Source organism: Mustela nigripes, chromosome 12 (genome assembly GCF_022355385.1).
Source record: "Mustela nigripes isolate SB6536 chromosome 12, MUSNIG.SB6536, whole genome shotgun sequence".
Taxonomy (NCBI): Eukaryota; Metazoa; Chordata; class Mammalia; order Carnivora; family Mustelidae; genus Mustela; species Mustela nigripes.
The window spans coordinates 47,955,259-47,978,535 of NC_081568.1; the positions used below are offsets into that span (position 1 = coordinate 47,955,259).

General features: G+C 37.8%; 1 protein-coding gene and 1 long non-coding RNA gene across 4 annotated transcripts in view; one reads left to right on the forward strand and one right to left on the reverse strand.

Annotated features, from left to right (window-relative positions):
* Nucleotides 1–11,936, forward strand: part of LOC132028364 (uncharacterized) — a 66,730-nt gene extending 54,794 nt beyond the window's left edge. For both annotated transcript variants that reach the window (XR_009407412.1, XR_009407411.1), the window contains exons 3-4: nt 9,736–9,818; nt 11,487–11,936. This is a non-coding gene — a long non-coding RNA (uncharacterized LOC132028364). The remainder of the gene's footprint in view (nt 1–9,735; nt 9,819–11,486) is intronic.
* The window catches only part of SOX30 (SRY-box transcription factor 30), a 34,408-nt gene extending 11,593 nt beyond the window's left edge, over nt 1–22,815 (reverse strand). Inside the window, exons 1-4 of one of the 2 annotated variants that reach the window (XM_059417249.1) lie at nt 21,333–22,815; nt 19,321–19,560; nt 17,742–17,921; nt 10,781–11,273 (exon numbers count right to left, since the gene is read on the reverse strand). In XM_059417249.1, coding sequence (XP_059273232.1) covers nt 10,781–11,273; nt 17,742–17,921; nt 19,321–19,560; nt 21,333–22,344 — 1,925 coding nt within the window. In that variant the 5' untranslated portion in view covers nt 22,345–22,815. The remainder of the gene's footprint in view (nt 1–10,780; nt 11,274–17,741; nt 17,922–19,320; nt 19,561–21,332) is intronic. The other variant, XM_059417250.1, reaches the window with a different exon arrangement.
* Between the last annotated feature and the right edge of the window lie 462 nt (nt 22,816–23,277).

Genomic DNA, 23,277 nt, shown 5'->3' on the forward strand with positions numbered 1-23,277 from the left:
GCTTCTCTCTCTGACCTTCTCCTCGTTCATGCTCTCTCTTACTGTCTCTCTCTCAAGTAAATAAATAAAATCTTAAAAAAAAAAAAAGCATTCTAGCTAATGAGTGAAGGAATACTGAATCAAAAAATGACCATTTTGCAATCTCATGGTTCTAGGCAACAATCTCCATAGGCACTAAAATCATTGCACTGGTATTTCTCAAGCTCAGCTGACCATTACAATCACCTGTAGGAACTTTTAAAGAATTCTGCTGTCCAGGTCCCCCCCAGACACAAAAAGTCCAATTTATTTGGTCTTAATTCTTCAAGTGATGCTACTGTATAGCCAAGAATTGAGAAGCAGCACTTACCTATCATGATAATACCTGAACCTGCAGATCATTCTTAACATCACTCTTAGAATCAAACAAACGTTATGTACCTCTTGATGTGATACACTACAAATTACACAGCACCACCCATGAGGTATCATTGCCAAAAAAAGAGAAAGAGAGAGAAAAGAAAAAGGAAGAGAAAGGAGGAGAATAAAAGCAAAAAAAAAAAAAAAAAGAAAGAGGGGGAAAACCAAGTGGAAGGAGCAACCATTCACAGGGGGGGGGGGGGGAGGGTAATAAGGTAACATGTAAATTATATCCAAGGATAAAATAAGCAAAATCCAGGATGAGGATAACATGTTTCTTCAATGAATACAAGGCATTAAAAAACAATAAAAGAGGATAGAGAACTGTTCTAGCATGAAAGAGGCTTAAAAAACAATCACATCCAATATGTATATCTTGTTTCGATCCTGTTTATATTCTGCTGTTTACACATACCATAGTTTATCTATTCACCTACTGAAACACATCTTGATTCTTTCTGTATTGGCAACTATGAATAAAACCGCTATAAGCATCTGTGTGCAGATTTACACATTTGTGTAAACACAATTTTTTTTCTTTTCTTTTCCTTCCTCTTTCTTTTCTTTCTTTCTCCTTCCTTCCTTCCTTCCTTCCTTCCTTCCTTCCTTCCTTCCTTCCTTCCTTCCTTCGTGGTAAATACCAAGGAGTGTGATTGCTGGATCATATGGTAAGAGTATTTTTAGCTTTATAAGGAACTGCCAAACTGTCTTCCAAAGTAGGTATACCATTATGCATTTCTACTAGCAATAAATTAGAATTTCCTTTGCTCCACATCCTGACCAGTATTTGGTGTTCAGGATTTGGTGTTGTCCATATTTTGGATTTTGGCAATCCTGATAGATTTGTAGTTATATCCCATTTAAATTTGTAATTCCCTAAAGATACATAATGTGAAGCATCTTAAATGCTTAAATGCCATCTGTATATGTTCTTTGGTGAGGTGTCTGTTCAGGTTTTTGGTCCACTTTTAATAGGCTGTTTTCTTATTGTTGAGTTTTAAGAATTCAAATATTTTGCACATTTTGTGTAACACTCCTTAATCAGATATATCTTTTGCAAAAATTTTCTCCCAGTTTGTGACTTGACTTTCATTTTCTTGATACCACAGTTTTTGATATAGTAGCTTTGTATAGTAAGTTTAAAGTCAGGAATTGTGAGTCCTCCAAATTTGTTTCCCCTTCTCAAGATTGTTTTAAAACTATTCTGGGTCACTTACAGTTCCATATAAACTTTAGCATCAGCTTTTCCATTTCTGTAAAAATAAGTCATTGGGATTTTTGAGAGGGATTGTATTGATTCTGCAAATCACTTCGGGAAGTACTGTCTTCTTAACAATAGTAAGCCTTCTAAGCATGAACATAAATACTTTGCATTTATTTAGATCTTTCATTTCTTTCAGTAATGATTTGTAGTTTTCAGTTTGTAAGTCTTATGCCTCTCCCTCATTAGATTTATTCCTAGGTATTTTAGTCTTTTTGATGCTACTTTAAATAGAATTGTTTTCTTAATTTCATTTTTGGATTGCACATTGCTAATGTATAGAAAATTCAAGTGATTTATGTATATTGATCTTATACCCTGCAACTTATCATTAGCTCTAATAAACTTCTGCAGATTCTTTAGGATTTTCTTTATATAGGATTTTCCATACATAGGATCATGTGTAAAAAGAGATAATTTTATTTCTTTTGTTTTGGATGTCTTTTAAAAAAATTTTATTTATTTTTAAAATTTCTTTTCAGTGTTCCAGAATTCATTGTTTATGCACCATACCCAGTGCTCCATGCAATACGTGCTCTCCATAATACCCACCACCAGGCTTACCCAACCTCCCACCCCCCACCCCTCCAAAACCCTCAGATTGTTTTTCAGAGTCCACAGTCTCTTATGGTTCTTCTCCCCCTCCAATTTCCCCCAACTCCCTTCTCGATGTCTTTTTTTTTTTTTTTTTCTTGCTTAATTTCTCTGGCTAGAACTTCTAGTACAATGTTGAAAAGCAATTGTGAAAGCAAACATCCTTTTCTGGTTCCCAGTCTCAGGAGGACAGCTTTTGGTCCATCATCAATGAAGATGATATCAACCTTGGGTTTTGTTCAATGTTGAGGAAGTTCTTTTCATGCTGAGGAAGTTCTCTTCTCTTCCTAGCCTGACGATTCAGTTTTGAAATCAGGAATTGTTTTTTATAATAAAAAAAGATGTTGGATTTTATCAAATGCTTTTTTTTTCTGCATCAATTGAGATAATCAGGTGGTTTTGTTCCTTCATTCTATTTATAAGGTGTATTACACTGATTTTCAGATGTTGAACCACACATACATTGCTAGGGTAAATCTCACTTGGTCTTGGTATATCATCCTCTTAACATCCTGCTGGACTCAGTTTGCTAGTATTTTATTAAGCATATTTTACAACTATATTCACAAGATATATTAGTCTGTAATATGTGGTATCTTTGTCTGGCTTTGGTAGCAGAGTAATGTTGGTCCTAGCTGTGTCCCCTCATATATTTTGGAAGAATTTGAGAATTGGTGTTAATTCCTCTTTAAATGTTTGGTAGAATTGACCAATGAAGCTATCTAGCCCAGGGCTTCTCTTTGCTGGGAGGTTTTTGATTACTGATTCAATCTCTTTTTTAAAAATTAACATATAAAGTATTATTTGTTTCAGGGGTACAAGTTGGTGATTCATCAGTCTTAGAAAACTCACAGTACTCACTATAGCACATACCCTTCCCAGTGTCCATTACCCAGCCACCCCATCCCTCTCCTCTCCCCTCCAGCAAACCTTGGTTTCTTTCTGAGATTGAGTCTCTTATAGTTTATCTCCCTCTCTGGTTTCATCTTGTTTCCTTTTTTCCCTCCCTTCCCCTATAATCCTGTGTCTTGTTTCTCAAATTCATCATAACTAATTCAACCTCTTAATATAGGTCTGTCCAGATTTGCATTTTCTTCTTGAGTCAGTTTTGATAATTCACGTATTTGTCCACTTTATCTAGGTATCTAACTGGTTGGTGTACAATTATTCACTGTATTCTCCTATAGTCATTTTTATTTCTTTAAAGTTGGTAGCAATGTACCCAATTTCATATCTTATTTTAGTAATTTATGTCTTCTCTGTTTTTCTTAGTCAGTCTAGCTAAAGTTTGATCAATTCAATTGATCTTTTTAAAAAGCTAACTTTTGTTAATTTTCTTTTATTTCATTAAACTCTCTTTTTTCTTCTTTACTTTTCTCTAATCATTCCTTTCCTTCTGCAAGCTTTAGGTTTTGTTCGCTCTTCTCTTAGAAGAGAAGGTTTTGTTTGCTCTAGTTAGGTTTTAACGTTCTTGTTGATTTGAGATCTTCTTTTTGAATGTAGGTCATGGCAGCTATAATTTTTCTGTTATTCTATCATGGTTGGAGAAGAAACTTTGTATGATTTAAATCTTTTTAAGTACTTTTGAGACTTGCTTTGTGATCTAACATATGGTCTATCCTATGTGCAATTGTGTGCCATTATGAAGAATCTATATTCAAACATTGGGTGAAACATTATATATGTCTATTATGTAGTTGTTCTTTCCAGTATTGTATAGTGTTCTATTTCCTTATAATCTTCATTCATTTTGGAGGAATGATCTATCCATTATTGAAAGTATTCACAGCTAACATCATACTCAATGGTGAAAAGCTGAAAGCTTTTTCTCTAAGATAACGTTTAGGAGGGGTACTGGGTGACTCAGTCGGTTAAGCAACCAACTCTTGATTCCTGCTCAGGTCATGATCTCAGGGTCGTGGGATTGAGCCCTGCGTCAGACTCCATGCTAAGCAAGGAGCCTTCTTAAGATTCTTTCTCTACCTCTCCTTCTGCCCTCCCCTTTTTACGATCTCTCTATGAATAAATAAGATCTTAAAAAAAGAAGAGAGTAAGACAAGGATGCTCACACTTGCCACTTCTATTCAACATAGTATTGGAACACCAAGACAGAGATATCAGGCAAGAAAAAGAAATAAAAGGCACCCAAACTGGAAAAGAAGAAGTAAAACTGTCTCTATTTGCACTGATATATTATACTTAGAAAACCCTAAAGATTCCATTGAAAAAAAAGTTAGAACTAATCAACAAATTCAGTAAAGTTTGAGGATACAAAATGAATAAACAAAAATCCTCTGCATTTCTATACACTAAAAAAAAGCTATTATAAAAAGGAATTAAGAAAACAATCCCATTTACAACTGCTTCAAGAAGAATAAAATACCTAAAAATAAATTTAACCAGAAAGGTGAAAGACTTGTATGCTGAAAATGATAAGATGTTGGTGAAAGAAACTGAAGAAAACATAAATAAACGGAAAGATATTCTGTGCTCATGGATCAAAAGAAGTATTGCTAAATGTCTATAGTACCCAAAGGAATCTATAGATTCAATGCAACCCCTATCAAAATTCCAGTGGAATTTTTCACAGAAATAGAACAAACAATCCTAAAATTTGTATGGAACCACAAAAGACCCCAAAGTCAAAGCAATCTTGAGAAAGAACAAAACTAGGGACATTATATTCCCTGATTTCAAACTATATTATAAATCTATAATAAAACAATATGGTATTGGCATAAAACCAGACACAGATCAATGGAAAAGAATAGAGAGACCAGAAATAAACTCACACATACATGGTCAACTAATTTACAAAGGAGTAAAGCATATACAATCAGGAAAGGATAGTCTCTTCAATAAATGATGTTAAGAAAACTGAACAGTCACATGGAAATAATGAAACCCCTATTTTATGCCATACATAAAAATCACCCCAAAAATTAAAGATTAAAGACTTGAACATAAGACCCCATATCATAAAATTCCTAAAAGAAAACATAGGCAGTAAGCTTCTTGACATTGGTCTTGCTGATGATGCTTTGGGCTTGACATCATAAGGCAATAAAAACAGAAATAAACAAGTGGGACCACATCAAAATAAAAAGCTTCTCCACAGCAAAGGAAACCAGTAATGAAATGAAACAGTAAGCTACAAGATAGGAGAAAATATTTGCAACCCATATATCTGATAAGGCCTTAATATCCAAAATCTATAAAGAACTCATACAAGTCAATAGCAACAAAACAACAATCCAATTAAAAAATAGGCACATATTGGGGAGAATATGTGCCATGGTGAAGCTGTGAAGTGTGTAAACCTGGCGATTCACAGCCTGTACCCCTGGGGATAAAAATACATTATATGTTTATAAAAAAATAAAGATTTAAAAAAAATACCAACATATCTCAAAAAAAAAATAGGCACAGGATCTAAATAGACATTTTTCCAAAGAAGACATACAGATGGCTAACAGGTACATGATAAGGTACCTCAACGTCACTAATCATCGGGGAAATGCACATAAAAAAACACAATGAGACATTACCTTACACCTGTTTAAATGGTTTTATAAAAAAGATAAGGACTAACAAGTGTTGGTGAGGATGTGGAGAAAAGGGAACCCTTGTGTGCACTATTGGTGGTAAAGTAAATTGGTATAGCCACTGTGAGAAATAATATGAACATTCCTCAATTAAAAATAGAACTGTCTTATGATCCAGCAATTCCACTTCTGGGTATTTATTTGAAGGAAATAAAGACGCTAACTTGGAAGAATAACTGTACCCCCATGTACATGTACAGAGGTTCCATACATACAGTGGAATATTATTCAGCTGTATAAGAGGGAAGAAATCCTGTAATAATATGGATGAATCTTGAGGACATTATGCTAAGTAAAATAAGTCACAGAAAGACAGGTATGGTATGATGTCACTTATACATGGAAATTAAAAATACATGAATTCATAGAGAACAGATTGGTGATTGCCAAAGGAGGTATGGGGGAGGAAATGGGAAAAAAGGGTGAAGGTGGTCTAAAGTTACAAACTTCCAGTTATAAGATATATAAGTCCTGGAGACAGAATGTACAGCATTGTGACAATAGTTAATAATACCATGTTGTATATTTGAAAGTTGCTGAGAGTGCTGTGAAGTGTGTAAACCTGGTGATTCACAGACCTGTACCCCTGGGGATAAAAATATATGTTTATCAAAAATAAAAAATTAAAAAAAAAATAAAATAAAATGTAGATTCGGCGCCTGGGTGGCTTAGTGGGTTAAGCCTCTGTCTTCCACTCTGGTCATGATCTCAGGTCCTAGGATCCAGCCCCACATTGGGCTCTCTGCTCAGCAGGGAGCCTTCTGCCTGCCTCTCTGCCTACTTGTGATCACTGTCTGTCAAATAAATAAAATCTTTAAAAAAATAAAAAAAATAAAAAAAAAGAAAGTTGCTGAGAGACTAAATCTTAAAAGTTCTCATAACAAGCAAAAAAAAAAAGTATGTTGTACACATAAAACTAATGGTATATATCAGTTATATCTCAAAAAAATATTTAAGACATCAACTGTCATCGTTAAGTTTATCTATTTCTCTCTTTAATTCTGCGAATTTTGGCTTCATATGTTTTGGGGCCCTTTGTTGCATATGTATACGGTTATAATCACTGTATCTTTTTAATGTATTAACTTTTTATCAATATGTAATGTCCTTCTTTATCTACTGTAACAATTTTTGATATAAAATCTATTTTGTCTAATATTATTATAGAAGCCCATCTCTTTTTGGTTACTATTTGCATGGAATATCTTCTTTTATTTTTTCCCCTTTCAACCTATTTGTGTCTTTGGATCTAAAGTGAGTCTTTTGCAGATAGAATATATTTTGATACTATTTTTAATACACTCTGCCAATTTCTGCTTTTAATTAGAGAGTTTAATCCACTTATATTTAAATTGATTACCAGTAAGGAAGAACTTATTTTGCCATTTTGCTATTTTGCTTTATATATGTCAATTTTTTGTTTTTCCTCAGTTTTTCCATTAAGGTCTTCTTCTATACTTAATGGATTTTTCTAGAGGGCTACTGTGTTCCCTTGTTTTCTTTTTGCATATTTATAGTTATTTTCTTAAATGGTTGCCTTGGAGATTACAATTAAAATCCTAAATGTATAACAATCTAATTTAAACTGATATTTGCCTTTATTGGCATATGAAAACTCTGTATAAAACATCACTCCCACTTTATATTGTCATTAATTATATATATACTTTATTTATCCATTGACATAGATTTATAATAATTGCTTATGCATTTACGTTTTAAATAATACAGAAAAAAAAAGAGAAGTTACTAACCAAAAATGCAGTAACACTGGGTTTTATAACTACCTATATAGTAACTTTTACCACTGTTCTTTATTTCTTTGTTTGGCTTTGAGTTACTGTCTAGTGTCTTTTCATTTCAGCTTGGAGTAGTCCCTTCAGCATTTCTTTTTTTTTTTTTTTAAAGATTTTATTTATTTATTTGACAGAGAGAGATCACAAGTAGATGGAGAGGCAGGCAGAGAGAGAGAGAGAAAGGGAAGCAGGCTTCCTCCTCAGCAGAGAGCCCGATGTGGGGCTCGATCCCAGGACCCTGAGATCATGACCTGAGCCGAAGGCAGAGGCTTAACCCACTGAGCCACCCAGGCGCCCCCCCTTCAGCATTTCTTGTACGACATGTCTACTAGTTCTGAAATTCCTCAACTTTTGTAATCTGGCAGGCTTTTATTTCTCCTTTATTTTTGAAGGATACTTTGTCAATTATAGAATTCTTGGTTGATGGCTTTTTTCTTTCAGCACTTTGTATCCACTGCCTTCTGCCTCCACGGTTTCTGATGTGAAATTGGCTGTTAGCTTTATTGAGAATCTCATGTACAAGATAAGTCATATTCTTCTAGCTGCACTCAAGAGTCTTTCTTCATCATTGATATTTAATAGCTTGATTATAATGTATCTCAGTGTGGATCTCTTTGTATTTATCCTAGTTAGTATTCATTCAACTTCTTGGATTCACATCCTTCTTCAAATTTGGATCATTTTTGGCCACTATCTCTTTAAATATTCTTTCTGCCCTTCCTTTCTCACCTTTTCTCCAGAAACTCTGATGATTATGTTGGTAGATCTGATGGTGTCCCACAGGTCCCTTAGATTCTGTTTACTCTTAACTATTTTTAATTCTGCCTCTTAGATTGGATGATTGCAATTGACCTATCTTTATATTCACTAATTATATTTTTATATTGATCTTTATATTCACTAATTCTTTAAATTCACTAATTCTTTATATTCACTAATTCTTTCACTTTATATTCACTAATTCTAATCACTTTATATTCACTAATTCTTCTGTCTGCTCAAACATGCTGCTGGGTCTCCATAGTGATTTTTCATTTCAGTTACTATAATTTTAAGATCCAAGATTTCTATTTGGTTCCTTTTTATAATTTCTGTATTTTTATTGATTTTTTTCTCTATTTGGTGGTACTCTATTCTCCTTGTTTCATCTAGTTCTCTGTCCATAGTTTCTTTTATTTCCCTTTAGCTCAAGACAGTTGATTTAAAGTCTTTGTCTAGTAAATCCAATGTCTGGGCTTCCTTGGGGATAGTTTCTGTTAACTTTTTTCCTTGTAGATACCATATTCTTATTTCCTTACATGCATAGGAATTTTTTGTTGAAAACTGGACGTTTTTAGTATTATAATACAGTATTTCTAAAAATCAGATTTCTGCCCCTCCCCAGGGTATGATGCTGTTGTTTCTTTTGAGTTGTACTTATGTGTTTCATTGGTCACTTTTCTAGACTTTTTGTAAAGACTTCATTCTCTGTCTTTTGTGATTATTTAAGTCTCTGTTCCATTATCTTAGTGATTTGGCAGAGCTTTCCTTAAACATGTAGAACCAGACAAAGCAAAACAGAGTAAAAAACATTCTCCCAGTCTATGCAGATTGTTTCTGAATTGCGGTACTCCTTCAGTGCTTGTCCAGGCTGTTTACAGTTCTTTCTTAGACTCAGTTTTCTACTTACACAGAGCCTAAAGATCAGTCAGAGGTGAAAGCTTACAGTCTTCTCAGGTGCTTGTTGAATATGTGTCTAGCCCTGGATGTGTGTGTGCCATTCTGGATTTCGCAGTATATATGGGAGCTTTTCAAAGCTCTTACTCCCCATGTACCTCCTTCCCAGCCTCTTCTAGGATTTTCAGTGTGCCTCCTGCTTGCCCCAACTGTTGTCCCTTACCCTCAGAAAGCGGAAGTAGCGTATGCCTTTGAATATTTTTCACAAACACCACTTGAAAGACAACTCAAACCCTGAGAGTATTTTGAGGTTCATGAAACAAAGGCAAGCCCTTGAGCCAATTCTTCAGGAAGCCACCAAATAAATCAAAATGCACAACCATAACACTTTGAGAAAAAATGTCTATATTGCTTCCTCTAACAGCAAAAAGTTGCACCAGAACATGAGTCACCGACCCCTCGACCGCCACTAAACCATAAAATGGGGAACCGTTGTGGCAAACTGAGGTAAGGCCTTGAAAACAAACACTCTTATTATGAATTGGAGTAATGTAACATATACCTGAAAAGTTCTTTGAGCTATTGGTATGTCTATGTGGGAAGTAATTTTACTTTCCTAAATAAGTAACAATAGAAGATTGGTACTGAACATGTAACACTCTAATCTCAGTAGTAACTATCGGCTTATGCGCTTAACAATTGAAAAGTAGAACTTTTACTATATTAGAGTATTTGCTAGGAAGCTACATTCTAGCACTCCAAAATGAAAAATTATAAATTTGTTTTCCCTAGATGCTTTCCTATAAAAATCAATTCTTTCACTGATAATTTATATGGGAATTTTTTGGGTTAAAAAGACAACTGTGTAACTTTGAACAAGTCATTAAACCTCCCAGACCAAGCACTTTCCTCTATAGTGTTGCTATTCAAAGTTTGGTCTACAAATCAATAGAACTGGCATCACTTGGGAACTTGTTAGAGATGCAGAATATCAAGCCTACTATACCCTGGTATAGGATACTGCTCTACCCCAGACCTACTGACTCAGCATCTTCATTGTAACAAGATCACCTAGGAATGATACACAAAAAATAAGTCTGAGAAGCACAAGTCTATGAATAGGGTATGGGGAGAGTAAGTAAATGATCTTAAGGGCCCTTATAACTGATTCTTCAAAAAAAAATCAGATCTGACAACATTGGAGCCTGTATTATCTTGTGGTGACCATCAGCTACAGCTGAGTAGCAGCTACCCCATTAGATGGGGTATGAACTCTCTTTGGCCTCCTAGTCCTCATCTAGCCTCATTCATGTATTTATATTAACTGCCTGGCCCCTGTTCAGCCTCTAATCTAAATCAGATTCCAACCAGAATTGAGGGAGTCCCTTTCTAAATAAGGAGTACCTTCAGAGGTAAAAATTCATTAGCTGTATGTGTCTTCAGGTGAAAGAAAAAAAATGTTCATTTACCTTGATGGGAAGTAGTGAGGTCCAGGTAGGAAGTAAGGGTGATGAAAAGAAAATCGTGGTGGTGTCCCAAACAACGTGGCCGGATGGCCAAGGGGAGGAGCTTGGTAGACATGTGAGTGTGGAATAGGAGGAGCCTGGGGGATTGGAGCACTTCTGGGACAAGTGGAAACGCTGGGATACTCCTTGGGAGGTTGGATGGTTGAGGTCGCAAATCTGGCATGGGCAGTACTTGCACTAGTTGGAATCCTGTTGGTGTTCTCCAGAGAGACGGGAGTAGGTCTCTTCACGGAGCGACTGGCTCCGGAGTGCAGCCGATGAGTGTCTGTTTGGGAGGGCCCCGCAAAGCGCTGGGGTGGGAGTGCTGGACGGAGGGGCAGGCTTGGAGCCTGGATGCCCACCTGGGCAGTACTGGAGACGCTGGGCTGGAAAAGTGAGATGGGGCTTGGGCGCTGGACCGCAGGTGTGGGCAGTTGGATGGCAGGTGGGGCGTCACCTTCAGAAATAAAAACAGCATAGGTCTGGCATTAATTGAGTTGCTCCATGTTTTTCTTTATCCAGAATTTAATAAACTGTACAACCAGAAGTCCTCACTAACCATCTCACCTAATAACATTACCACACCACACCACTCTATTTCCTTTATAGAATTTGAACAATTTGAAATAATTGTTTATATATATATTTTTTGTCTCTCTTTCCCATCTAGATTCTAAGTGCCATGAGAAGAGAGACCTGTTCTGTTTTGCTCCCTGCTATACATCCAGGGCTCAAAAGTCTGTATGGCCTTCAGCAAATATTTCTGAAAGGATAAGTAAAGGACTAAAGTTGAGTGATTGAGTGAAAGATGAAAACATACAAATGCTAATGTGTATATATAAATGTTTCTTTAAAAAAAGTAATATGAAACTACTGACAGTGGTTACTTCTAAGGAACAGTCATCTGGGAGAAGGGACAGGACAATGGACAGGTAGACTTTTATTATATATCTACTGGTACTGTTTGAATTTTCTATTGTGTAAATATGTTAACCTTCCTTTGAATATTGAGATTTCAGGGTAGTATATAGGTCATTTTTCTACTATTGCATATACTTCCCTATATTAAATTGACATTAGAATTACATTTAATTTTTTAACTGAAAAAATAAACAGCCAGTAAAATTATTTTGCTTCATTGCATTCAATGTCAATGCTATTACAAAAGGAAATTCCCAGGTGAGAAGAGGACTTGCCACAGGTCAACAATTTGTGACAGATATGAAAACAGTATTTTGCAGCAAGGCATAACAAATATGGCAGAATTTAATAGGTAGGTGAAACAATCATGCTCTTGAACAAAAGAGGACTACTAATTGAGTGAGTCACCAAGTTATTCAAATAGCACATTTAGCCTAAACTTAATTAAACTTTTCCAAAGAAATATAGAGGGAAGCCACAGCAATAGAGTCATGATCTGTTTTATTCCAGTGCAGTTAGATCTCCAGTGCAGTCCAAGAACAGACTATGATTAGAAATATGTCTCTGCAAGAGGCTGAAAGAAATGTAGATCTTTTCTTAGCATTGCCCAGGGAAGGCCTTTCCTTCCTTCTTTCTCTCCAGAATAAGAATACAATGCTCCTCCTAAACCTGCAAGTAGGGAATTAAGAGATCGATCTATCTGTTTCAAAAATGGCCCCTGACTCAGTCAAGCACAGACAACATAGGGTCAGGGTGTGCGTGAAGCTGTCCTGACTCATAGTTGTTAAGGTTATGTGCCCCCCTCCCCCGGCCCCCATGAGGCACAGGCCTTAGTTAGACCTTTCTTGATTGATCAAGCATAAAATAATTTCCCTCTTCCATGTTCCCTTAGAACATGTAAGTCTATAACTTATCACAAAATGTTATAAATCTCTGTGCCTTGCTTCTCTGCCACCCCTACCCACAAAACTGGAAGCTTGAGAACAGGAGCACTTTCTTTCAAACCTGCATCCAAGTTTTTGGCATGGAACTTGGCTAATAATAGTTAGAAAGCTATGGCTAGATGGGGGAAAAGAAACCCTAACAAATAAACCTATACCTGATAGCACTTCTACCACTGATCTGCTATAAGGAGAACTCCCTTATCTAAACAACCATGAAGCCAGAATGACTCGTAATTGAATTATCACTGTACTCAAAACATCTGCTCCTAAAAGTTAGACCTCTGACCCAGGCTTCTCCTCCCTATAGCTAGTACAAGCAGCTCTTAGTCCTCAGTAAAGAAGTATGATCTTCCTAGGCAAAGTAAAGTTATATAGACCAACTGGTATTGTTTTAGTTACTGAAGAAAGAAGGAACTCATTTTTTAGCTGACATGAAATGTTCTTTTTTACCGAAGATATTTCTAAAAAAAAAAGCAGTACGAGGCATGAGATGATAAATCATGCATCCTTTAACTCAATATTCACCAAGTAACCAACATATGTCAGGCACTGTTTTGGTCTGAGGTTAAAAATAAAATAGATGCATAGAGAGTTACATAGAAGTATAAGGAAGATGTCCTAAATGTTGAAATTCTGGTTGCTAAGCAGGAAGTTAAAGTCTGCAACATCTAGGCATTTCCATAAACTGTCAGTGAAGAGAGAAGACTTGTGGGAAGGGCAGAGCTCTAATGTATCAAACTTTAGATAAGGGATTGAAAAAACTAGCCAGTCATCTGTTTTCTCTTCTTCTAGCACATAGTTAAATTATCTTTCCCAGCCTCCCTTGCAGTCAGAGGAGTTGCCATGTGGCCAAGAGCTACCTAATGGAAGGTAGAAGAGATGTGCACCACTTCTGAGCCTGGCCCCTGAAAACCTTCAGGTATTATCTTCCATGCTCTTTCCTGTTCTGTAGATTCATGCACACTAGTCCAGTGGCCTTGGATGCCACATATGAAAGATGGCAGTGCCACAGCAGAGAAGTAGTTTGTGCCCAGGAGTCACTCCTTCAAAGACATCTGTACACTGACTAGAAATACCTATTTTAGACTTTAAATGGATAAAAATAAACCATAATTCTGTTTAAACCATTATGTTTAGGTGCTTATAAAGCAGCTAGCATTATCTAATCATTACATGAGATAAAGAGAAGAATTCTAGATCTATGATATAATATGACAGGAACAAAAGAAGTTATTAATTTTCAATACTCCCCCACCATCTCTCCAAAAGGGAAAGAATTCACTGTCTGTACTGACTGGACAGAGGGTGCGATGAGGCTTTTGTTGTGTGACTGGGATAAATAGTGAAGGAATGAAGAATGGCAGAAACTGAGAACAGACCAAATTTCTCTACAAGAAAAAGTTGTATGGAGGTAGTCTGGAGAGAAGGACCAGCATGTGTCTGAACAATAAGAGAGGCAGAGAGAGAAGGAGAGGGGAGAGAAATGGAGTAACAGGCAGAGACACAGAGACAGAGATGGGGAATGGAGAATTGGGATAAACACGGAACTGATTTAAAAAAAAAAAAAAAGTGAGAATTTGTAAAGAAACAATGGTAACGAGGAGCTCCAAGATGACTTGGAGTATGTTGAACCATGTGATTCTTCCTTCCCTGCCCCCATCAAGAAAACCTACAATAAAGAACTACATCACTTTTCAAAGAATTTTTGAGCCTAGATTTGTGTTTCTCATGGAGATGATACTTTGCTGGAATGGATCTTAAGGCAAAGAGAAGGCCAGACTTTTTTGGATTATAACAGTATCAGAATAATGATAAATAGATAAATAACTGAAAAGGCACCATATATCTACTACCAAACAACTAAAATAGTAGTAAACGTTTTAAATTAAAAATTTAGAGAAAATATAAATTCAGAAGAGTGAAAGATGTCAACTGATAATATAATAAGGCAAACCAATTTGGGGCTTTAGAAATAAAATGTAGAGAACAAAATAATTCACCAGAAAATTCATATTATGTATAAAGTGACATTTAAAAGCCAGCCTAGGGCGCCTGGGTGGCTCAGTGGGTTAAGCCGCTGCCTTCGGCTCAGGTCATGATCTCGGGGTCCTGGGATCGAGTCCCGCATCGGGCTCTCTGCTCAGCAGGGAGCCTGCTTCCCTCTCTCTCTCTCTCTCTGCCTGCCTCTCCATCTGCTTGTGATTTCTCTCTGTCAAATAAATAAATTTAAAAATATATCTTTATAAAAAAATAAAAGCCAGCCTAAAATAAATATAGCTTCCACCAGAGTTCTAGAAGACTTTAAAATAAACAAATTTGATATTTAATATAAAATGAGAATGCTGGCATAGCCAGCATCAAAGACATTTGATAAAAGAAAGATATCTAAAAAGAATTCTGGATTATCATGCTGTAATCATTTTTGGAAATGAGAAATAGAAGAGCTTGGAATATGGAATTAAATATGAAAGACACAGTGGACACAATGCATTGGTCATGGAAATAATAACAGATAAGGTGCTATAGATGCCATCAAAGAAATAGTAAAATTACTTGTATTGTTATCTATTCTTTCTACAACTACCCTATAAGCTCTTCAATAGGAGACTATCAAGATACCTTTGTATTCTATCTCAAACACAGAGTTTGACCTATATTTAGTACTTAATAAACATTATGTAATGGGGATAGGTAGGCAGGCATGCATATATAACAGTGGAATATACTACAGACTGAGAAAACATCTAAGATAGAAATATTCACCAAAACAAGGGAGAATACCAAATTATATTGCTAGATTTCAAATAGATTAACTTCATGAGATAAAAATATACTAAGATGCTTGTATCTTATGTATTATAATACATAACACATAATTGTTTATTAGAACAAATAGGTTTAGTAGAATACACAGTAAAATGAGATAACTTTGAGAACCAAATAATGGATAAAGACTAATATAAAGTGCATGAATTCTGTATATGAAATATATAGGCAGTAGTGATCACAACATATTTATATTAAGATCTTAACAACAACAAGAAAAGACAAAAAAGTCCACCCTGGGGTTATTAGATTTTTGGAAATACAGATGTCAGCTAGGGGGAAATAAAGCTAATAGGGATAACTAAAATTAAGAGTTCATTAAAAAATGAAGGCTATTTTATATGATAATGCTAAAAACCCAGAAGGAAAAATTGTGCCTCAAATAAATCAGAAAGTTTTAATGGTTAACTGAGCAAATCAGAGAGAACCTATCAAAAAGGAAAGACATCCTTTAAAGATGAAAAGCTTGTCCAAATGTGTAAAATAAGAAGTCCAAGTGTATAAGTGCAAATAAAAATTAGGCAGTCCAAAGGAAAATTGAAGGAGTCATATCTGAGGGACCTCAAAGTCAATGCTAAGTGACTCTATCACAGAAAGAAGAAACCCAGTGGAATCAATGGAATAGTCATTACAGTGTAAAAGGCAACTGAAAGAAGAACAGAGAGAAGAACAGAAAGACTCAATAAACCCCTTCTGACACAAAAGACTGTAAGATGTCTGAACCCCAATTCATTTTCATAGCACATATGTTAAGAATATATACACTACTGTGGTATAATGGCAAGTTCACAGAGTGTTCTATTCCAGATTGACAAAATTAATAGAAGTAAATCTTAGGTGAATGCCACCTAAGATCTGTAAAGAAACTCCAAGTCAGAACTGAGAAAATATTAGCTGAAGTAAATACAAGTGGTCTCATAAGGCATTTAACTGTGGATAGAAGCAGATAAAAGAGAGGTCTTAGAAAAAGGAATAAGGAGAAAACATATAGATTATGAAGGTAGAAATCATAAATATCATAGCAGACAAAACAAAGTAAGTTAAGAAAAGCATAATTAAGCCTAGGCTGAAATACAGAATTAAAGGAGATACTGCCAAATAGTGAAGTATGGAAGTGCTTGACTGTGCTGGAAGAGAATAGGGCAATAGAATGAGCTTTCTGCATCTTTCTCTTGAGACTAGACATCCTGACTGTGGCTTTGTTGCTGTCAATTGCTATAATGATACACAGAGAAAAAAAAAACATTGAAAATGTGTAATATTCTAAGAAGTCAATTTTTAAGATATCTAAACCTCTCAGCACATAGGGGTGGCTTTATTACCAAAAGGGTCTGAGCAGGTGGAAACTGGAAAGAGCAGTAGTTTTAGGCCAAGTAATAGTAAGTAGTGAATATATAAAGCTCTGCCTAAGAGGTGGTTAAAAGAGATTCTGGAAGAACAAACCCATGATGGGACAGCCCTACAACAAGTTCTTAAGATACTAATTTTTCAACTTTAGGTTATTAAAAGGAACAGACAGGAATGTTATAAAGAACTGATAATAGAGGAGAAATTTAGGTAAAGACAATATAGAGAACCAAATATTTGGTAGAAAACAGATTACTTCCACCGCTTATCTAGAGCAGCAAGAGAATGGTCTTAACAGATCAGTCATCATTGCTAAATTCCAGAACAGGATGCTCTGTACCCCATTAGCAAGGCATTCTTTTATGCTAATAGTAAAAAGATACTCCTATTTCCTTTTGAATTACCTCATCATTTCCTGCATTATCTGCCTAATCTATGGGCTTATCCAATTTAGTTAAATACTCTGAGGTTTTACACACAGAACATTTGCTACTCTGGCAAACCCAAATGCTTTCATATCTACTGAAATTTTTCTTTCTCCAATTTTATGTTTTTACTTTCCTCTTGATTTTTTCTCTTAATACTATGGTTCTAAAAATTCTTAAGTTAACAAAAACAAAATTTCAACTAAAGGCAAAATTTTCACACAACTATTAAAAATTCATAATCTACAGGGATGTCTGGGTGGCTCAGTGGTTTGAAGCCTCTGCCTTCGGCTCGTGTCATGATCCCAGGTCCTGGGATCAAGCCCTACATCGGGCTCTCTGCTCAGCGGGGAGCCTGCTTCCTCCTCTCTCTTTGCCTGCCTCTCTGCCTACTTGTGATCTCTGTTTGTCAAATAAATAAATAAAATATTTTTAAAAATTCATAATCTATAATAAACTCACCAACTGGATGAGTGATGGTGTTCTGTAGGCTGGGAATTACCACAGAGTAGGTAGGTGAGCGATAAGGATATATTGTTGTAGGATTTGTAGAGATGATATTCTGTGTGGTACCAGAAAATACATTGGAAACACTTAGAGGGAAGCGTTTTCGCTTCCCTGGACGAGGTTGATAAACCCAACCTATAGAAGAAGATAAGCAATTTTTAATTTGAACATAAGGACCCTATTTATTTAGCCTTTAAATAGTTCTTTTCACAGAAAAAAAACTTCTTAAAAAAACTAATTATTGTCTATAGTAAAATGTCTTTTCCAACCTTATTATGTAATTTCTGTGCATTTTAATGTCTTTATAGTTCCCAACTAGTGGTCAATATTGTAACCCATAATTCAAAGGAAGAGTGAGATCAAATGTTTTATATCCAAAGACACATATTGAATCCACAGTAAAATCAACATTAAAGAAACTGAGTTTGAATCCCAAAGCTTTTCCTTTACCTATAAAACAATGCCCCTGTAAGCTATTCATTTCCTCCTGTTCCCTCACTTTCTATGAGATATAATTGTCTATATCTTACAATGGAATGGTCATTAATGACCAGTCACTATTTTTATACCTAGCTTAGGAAGAGTCACTCTCCTAAACTTGGCAGTCTCAAGTCCACAAACAACCCAATTTCCTTCCAAAGTCAGAAGAATAGAGTTTAGCAGTTTGCAGCCATTGTATAAACAGAATAACTGGTTCTCTGTAACTGTTGACTCTGACACCCAAAACCTTTCTTCTCATATTTTAGAAAAAAATATTTTCTCATCATGCATGATCATGTTGGCCATACACTTTGCCTTTACCCAAGCTTAATTGAAATGCCCTCATGGCTGGGGAGTAAATCAGAAATTGTTTCAAACTACATCATGATGAGGATAAATTTGGCAATTAGAAGACATAAGTGTGTTCTGATAACCATATAACATCAAAATGGAGCCTGGTGCCAATCCTGCATTCTCATTGTCTTTAAGTGTATGATGCATATTTGTTTCTGTTGCTATGATTTTAAATCTTCATTTTCTAGTATATTTGCAAAATTGTAGACTTACATTCTGGAGTTTAACTTCATTAAATTCATATCTGTATATTTAATCAAAACCACAGTAAAAGGGGTGCCTGGGTGGCTCAGTGGGTTTAAGCCTCTGCCTTCTGCTCAGGTCATGATCCCAGGGTCCTGGGATCAAGCCCCACATCGGGCTCTCTGCTCAACAGCCTGCTTCCCCCAACCCCACAACCCGCCGGCCTGCCTCTCTGCCTACTTGTGATCTCTGTCAGGTAGATAAATAAAACCCATTAAAAAAAAAAAAACCACAGCAAAATTATGTCCCCCGGTTTGTTATTAGTTGGCAAATATGAGACCAGATATTCCTCTACTTGCTTCTATTTAAGAAAATATATGCCCTGAGTCAATTCCATCATTACTATACTATTAGCCTTTATTCTCTTTATTTTACATATTAGATTAGAAAAAATATGCATTTTTGTCTAATCTTTACCTAAATCAATTTAAATTAGAAAGAAGTTTCATTTGATTACCAGGAAATTCCTCTCTGTGCTTTTCTTTAATCTTTTGTGCTTCATCATAATAAGGTTTCTTTTGTTCTTCACTAAGTTTGTTCCACTCTAACCCAAGCTGGACACTGATTTCTGCATTGTTGGCTGCTGGGTTAGCTTTAGCTAGTGCTGGCCGGTGAATCCTTGCCCAAACCATAAATGCATTCATGGGTCGCTTCACATGACCATTTCTGTCCTTACTGAAGGGAGTATCTGGTATTCCTACATGACAAAAATTAAAAGACTGAATTAATGTGCCATACACACAGATGCAAACACAATGTTAAAATGAAGTGCACCTTCATCTATATTTATTTTTAACTGGAGGAAATACAAAGAACTGCCAGTATTCCAGAATGCCTCATAACCCCTGAACTCAGCATTCTAAACTACAGCTTAGACTCTTTCTTTTCCTCAAAAAAATATTGTTGAAGAAATTGTAGGAGTGATAATGTTGAAGACACCATAAACTTTTGGCTTATTACTTCCTTGGGCTTTGGTAATACCTCTACCAATAGTTAACATTTAGTTTCTTTCCCATTTAAAATCTTCTATTACTGGGGAACAGGAACTAGGACTTACTCATAACTATAATCTTACCACCAGCTAGGTGCTCCCTAAATGTTTAAAGGAACTCATTTACATGCCCCTGTACTGTCTGTTAAGTAAAAATATTTGTAATATACTATATTCTATTTCATTATGAAGGTGAAGCTCTAGCCAAAGTGGGTGATTGACACTAATCCTATGACCTGGGAGAAAAAAATAGAAGAAAAATAATAAAAGTGACTTTTAGAGAGTCATAGAACCAGTTGAAATTACAATAAAGGACGGTGGCTAAATTCACATCTCTCACCTAATTCATCAAAAACTGTCTATAAACTTCTTATATTGTCTCTCTTTATTTTATTTACTTATTATACAAAATTTTTTAAGATGCACAAAGGATTAAATATTATAAAGAAATCTTTCCCTTTCTCTCCTTCAGAAAATGAAGTTTATAAAAGAAAGAGGGTGACATGGAAAGATCAGTAAGGAAAATAAGAAAACAGCAAATATAAGGTGAATAAAAATATGAACTGATGGTATGATTTTCCATGACATTGGCATAAAATTATCTGAATTAAATCTTAAGAATTTCCTAACTATATATTTGTAAATAATGAGTAGTGGAAAAAATATCTATTAGTTGCTGCTAACTATGGTCATTTTTGAAAACAATTTCTAGCTTATTCTATCTTCATTTTCTGTATTTCTCTACATTCTTAACTTTTAGAATACTAAAGTATTACATTAATCATGTACTGTTTTCTTGGAAAAATGGTTACTATTCATTTTTAAAGAAGACAAATCACCTCCAAATTCAGTACAAACTTTCCTATTTGAATATAAACATTTTTTCATTAAACACTATTTAAAATATTCTTCTTGGGGTACCTGGGGGGCTCAGACTATTAAGCATCTGCCTTTGGCTCAGATCAGGATCCCAGGGTCCTGGGATGGAGCCTCAGGTCCTGCTTCCTGCTCAGTGGCAAGTCAGCTCTCCCTCTCCCTTTGCCCCTCCCCTCGTTTGTGCTTTCTCTCTCTCACTCACTCTCTCAAATAAAATGTTTTTATAAAAATAAAATTTTCTTGATACACATAAAAATACTGAACTACTACAACAAAGTGTAGCATAGAAACGGAGGGCTGACATAATGGTGTTTATAGTGAGAATATTTCTATTTTGTGTATAAACATTAGTCACCTCTAAAACTCATCATTCACGGGGCCTTAAAATCGATTTTTAGAAAAATGGGAATCTTGGAACATCTTAGTGTATTTTACTGGTATGTGTACAAGTCAACTGGAAGTGATACCTGTGCGGACTTTGCCCTGTAACCATTCAGTTCCATGATTTTATTTTTCTAGTTTAGGCTTCTGAACTGCTGACATGTCAGCTATGGGGCAACATAGGCGAAGTTTGAAAACCAGATTCCCCTGCCGTCTAATACCTGCATCTGAGGGAAGCACGGTGAGCGGGACATCTTTGGTTTCAATTTTTACAGAAGGTTCCAGTAAGGATTGCATTTTAATAGGCACCGGTGTCAAGGGGACCTTGGTCAACCGTATCAGCTCTGAAGGCGGAGGTCCCTGAAATTGGATCCGGGCCCCAGGGGGGACCGTGTGGAGAGTCAAAGGGATCCTGAGGTCTTGCTGGTGTGGCCCAAAGGCACTGGATGGCTGGGCTAGGATGACTTCTTTGTTGCCGTGGACCAGGCCATTGGACGCGGGCTCCGCGCCCAGCCTGCAGTCCTCGCGGAGTCTCTCGGGCTCCTCTGTTTTGATGACTCCTTCTCTGATGGTCGCCAGGGTTTTGCCCTCCCCGCCTTTCACCACGTCCCTCATGACCTCCTCCGCTTCCAGCTTGCCCTTTTTCTCGTCCCCTCCGTGGCCGTCGAGAGCTGGCCCCGGGCCTTCTACCTTGGCCGTCCTGGAGGCCCTAGGGCCTGCCTCCACAGGCCTTCGCGTCCCCGCCGACGGATCCAAGTCGGGCCCCTGCTCCTGCTTCTCGGCCTTGACGTGCAGCGCTCGGGACTGCAGCGGGTGCAGCTCCGGTCGGCAGGGGGCGCCGTCGGACGCGGGCGGAGGCGGCGGCAGCAGCAGCAGCTCGGGCCTCAGCTGCAGCAGCCGTGCTTGCGCCGGTGAGGCGACGACGCCTTCGTCCCGGGCCTGAGCCAGCGGTGGCCCTGGCGGCAGCAGCAACACCTGCTCCGGCTTCACCTGCAGCAGCCGCCGCGCCGCGGGCTGTACACCCGACGCCTGAGCCTCGCCGCACGACGAGGCCACGGTCGCAATGGCGGCCGCGCACGGGGTGGGCGGCGACGGGGGAAGCTCCGCGGCCGCAGCCCTAAAGGAGGCGCCCTCGACCGGCAGCTGTGGGGGAGCAGGGCGGAGCGGGCGCGGCGGGGTCGCCCGCGGCAGTTGGCGCGGCTGAGGTTGCGGCTCCGGCCTGGCTCTCTCCATGGGGGGAGGGGGACGCCCCGGCCGGGTCCCGGCCCGGATTGTGAGCTCAGCCGTTTGTTGGCGACCTTCCCCCTCCCCCTTTCGGTTAAGACCCTTCCAAGGTCCTTGCTACCCAGAACCCTACGCGGTTCAAAAAGCGGCCCTTCGTCTTGGCCTCGCCCAATCACAAGCGTCCCGATACCCCCGGCCCTCCAATCACAGGCGCATTCTGCGGCCCCTCCGGCCCTCGGCTCTCTCCTCGTGCTGCGCCCTCGAATCACCCGCGATGGCTTGGGCTGTGGCTCGTGCTGCCCATTTTCCCCCTCTGACTTTGCCTCTCTTCCGGAGTTCTCATCCGGCCGTTGTCCTTAGTTACCCCTCCCCCGGCCGGAGAGCCCGACAATGGTGTTGCCCAGGAGACGGTGCGGTTCCACGCCACTGACCTCCGGAGGATAAAGTCCAGTGAGTCCCGTACGCGGCGTGGGGAACCTGGCCCTGAGTGTGCGCTTTGCTCTGCCGAGTACCCTGAAGGCGCCGGGCATCACTGGGGGCCTTTGGATCCATACCAAGGGGAAAAGGGGGAGGCTTTGCAACTCCCCCTTTTGTGCAATAACTGTACTATTAAACTTTGAATTAATCATAAGGTTCTTTGGGCCCTACTTGCAGAAACACAGGCCAAATCCGTCTCCTAAAAAAATCCTAATGGCCTCCCACCGCCGTTACTCTGCTCCAAGCTTCCATCATCTTTCGCCTGGATACTGCCAAGGCTGTGTGAATAGTCTCCATTGTCACCCTTGTTCCACTATGTTCCAGCTGCCCGAGATCTTTTTTAAAGTGCAAATATAATTCTGTTCTGTCACACCTCGCGCTCCTAGATATTCCCATGGCTCCCCACTGACCGCATGATAATGGTCTAATATACTTGCAAAGCATATAAAGCCCCAAAAGGCTATG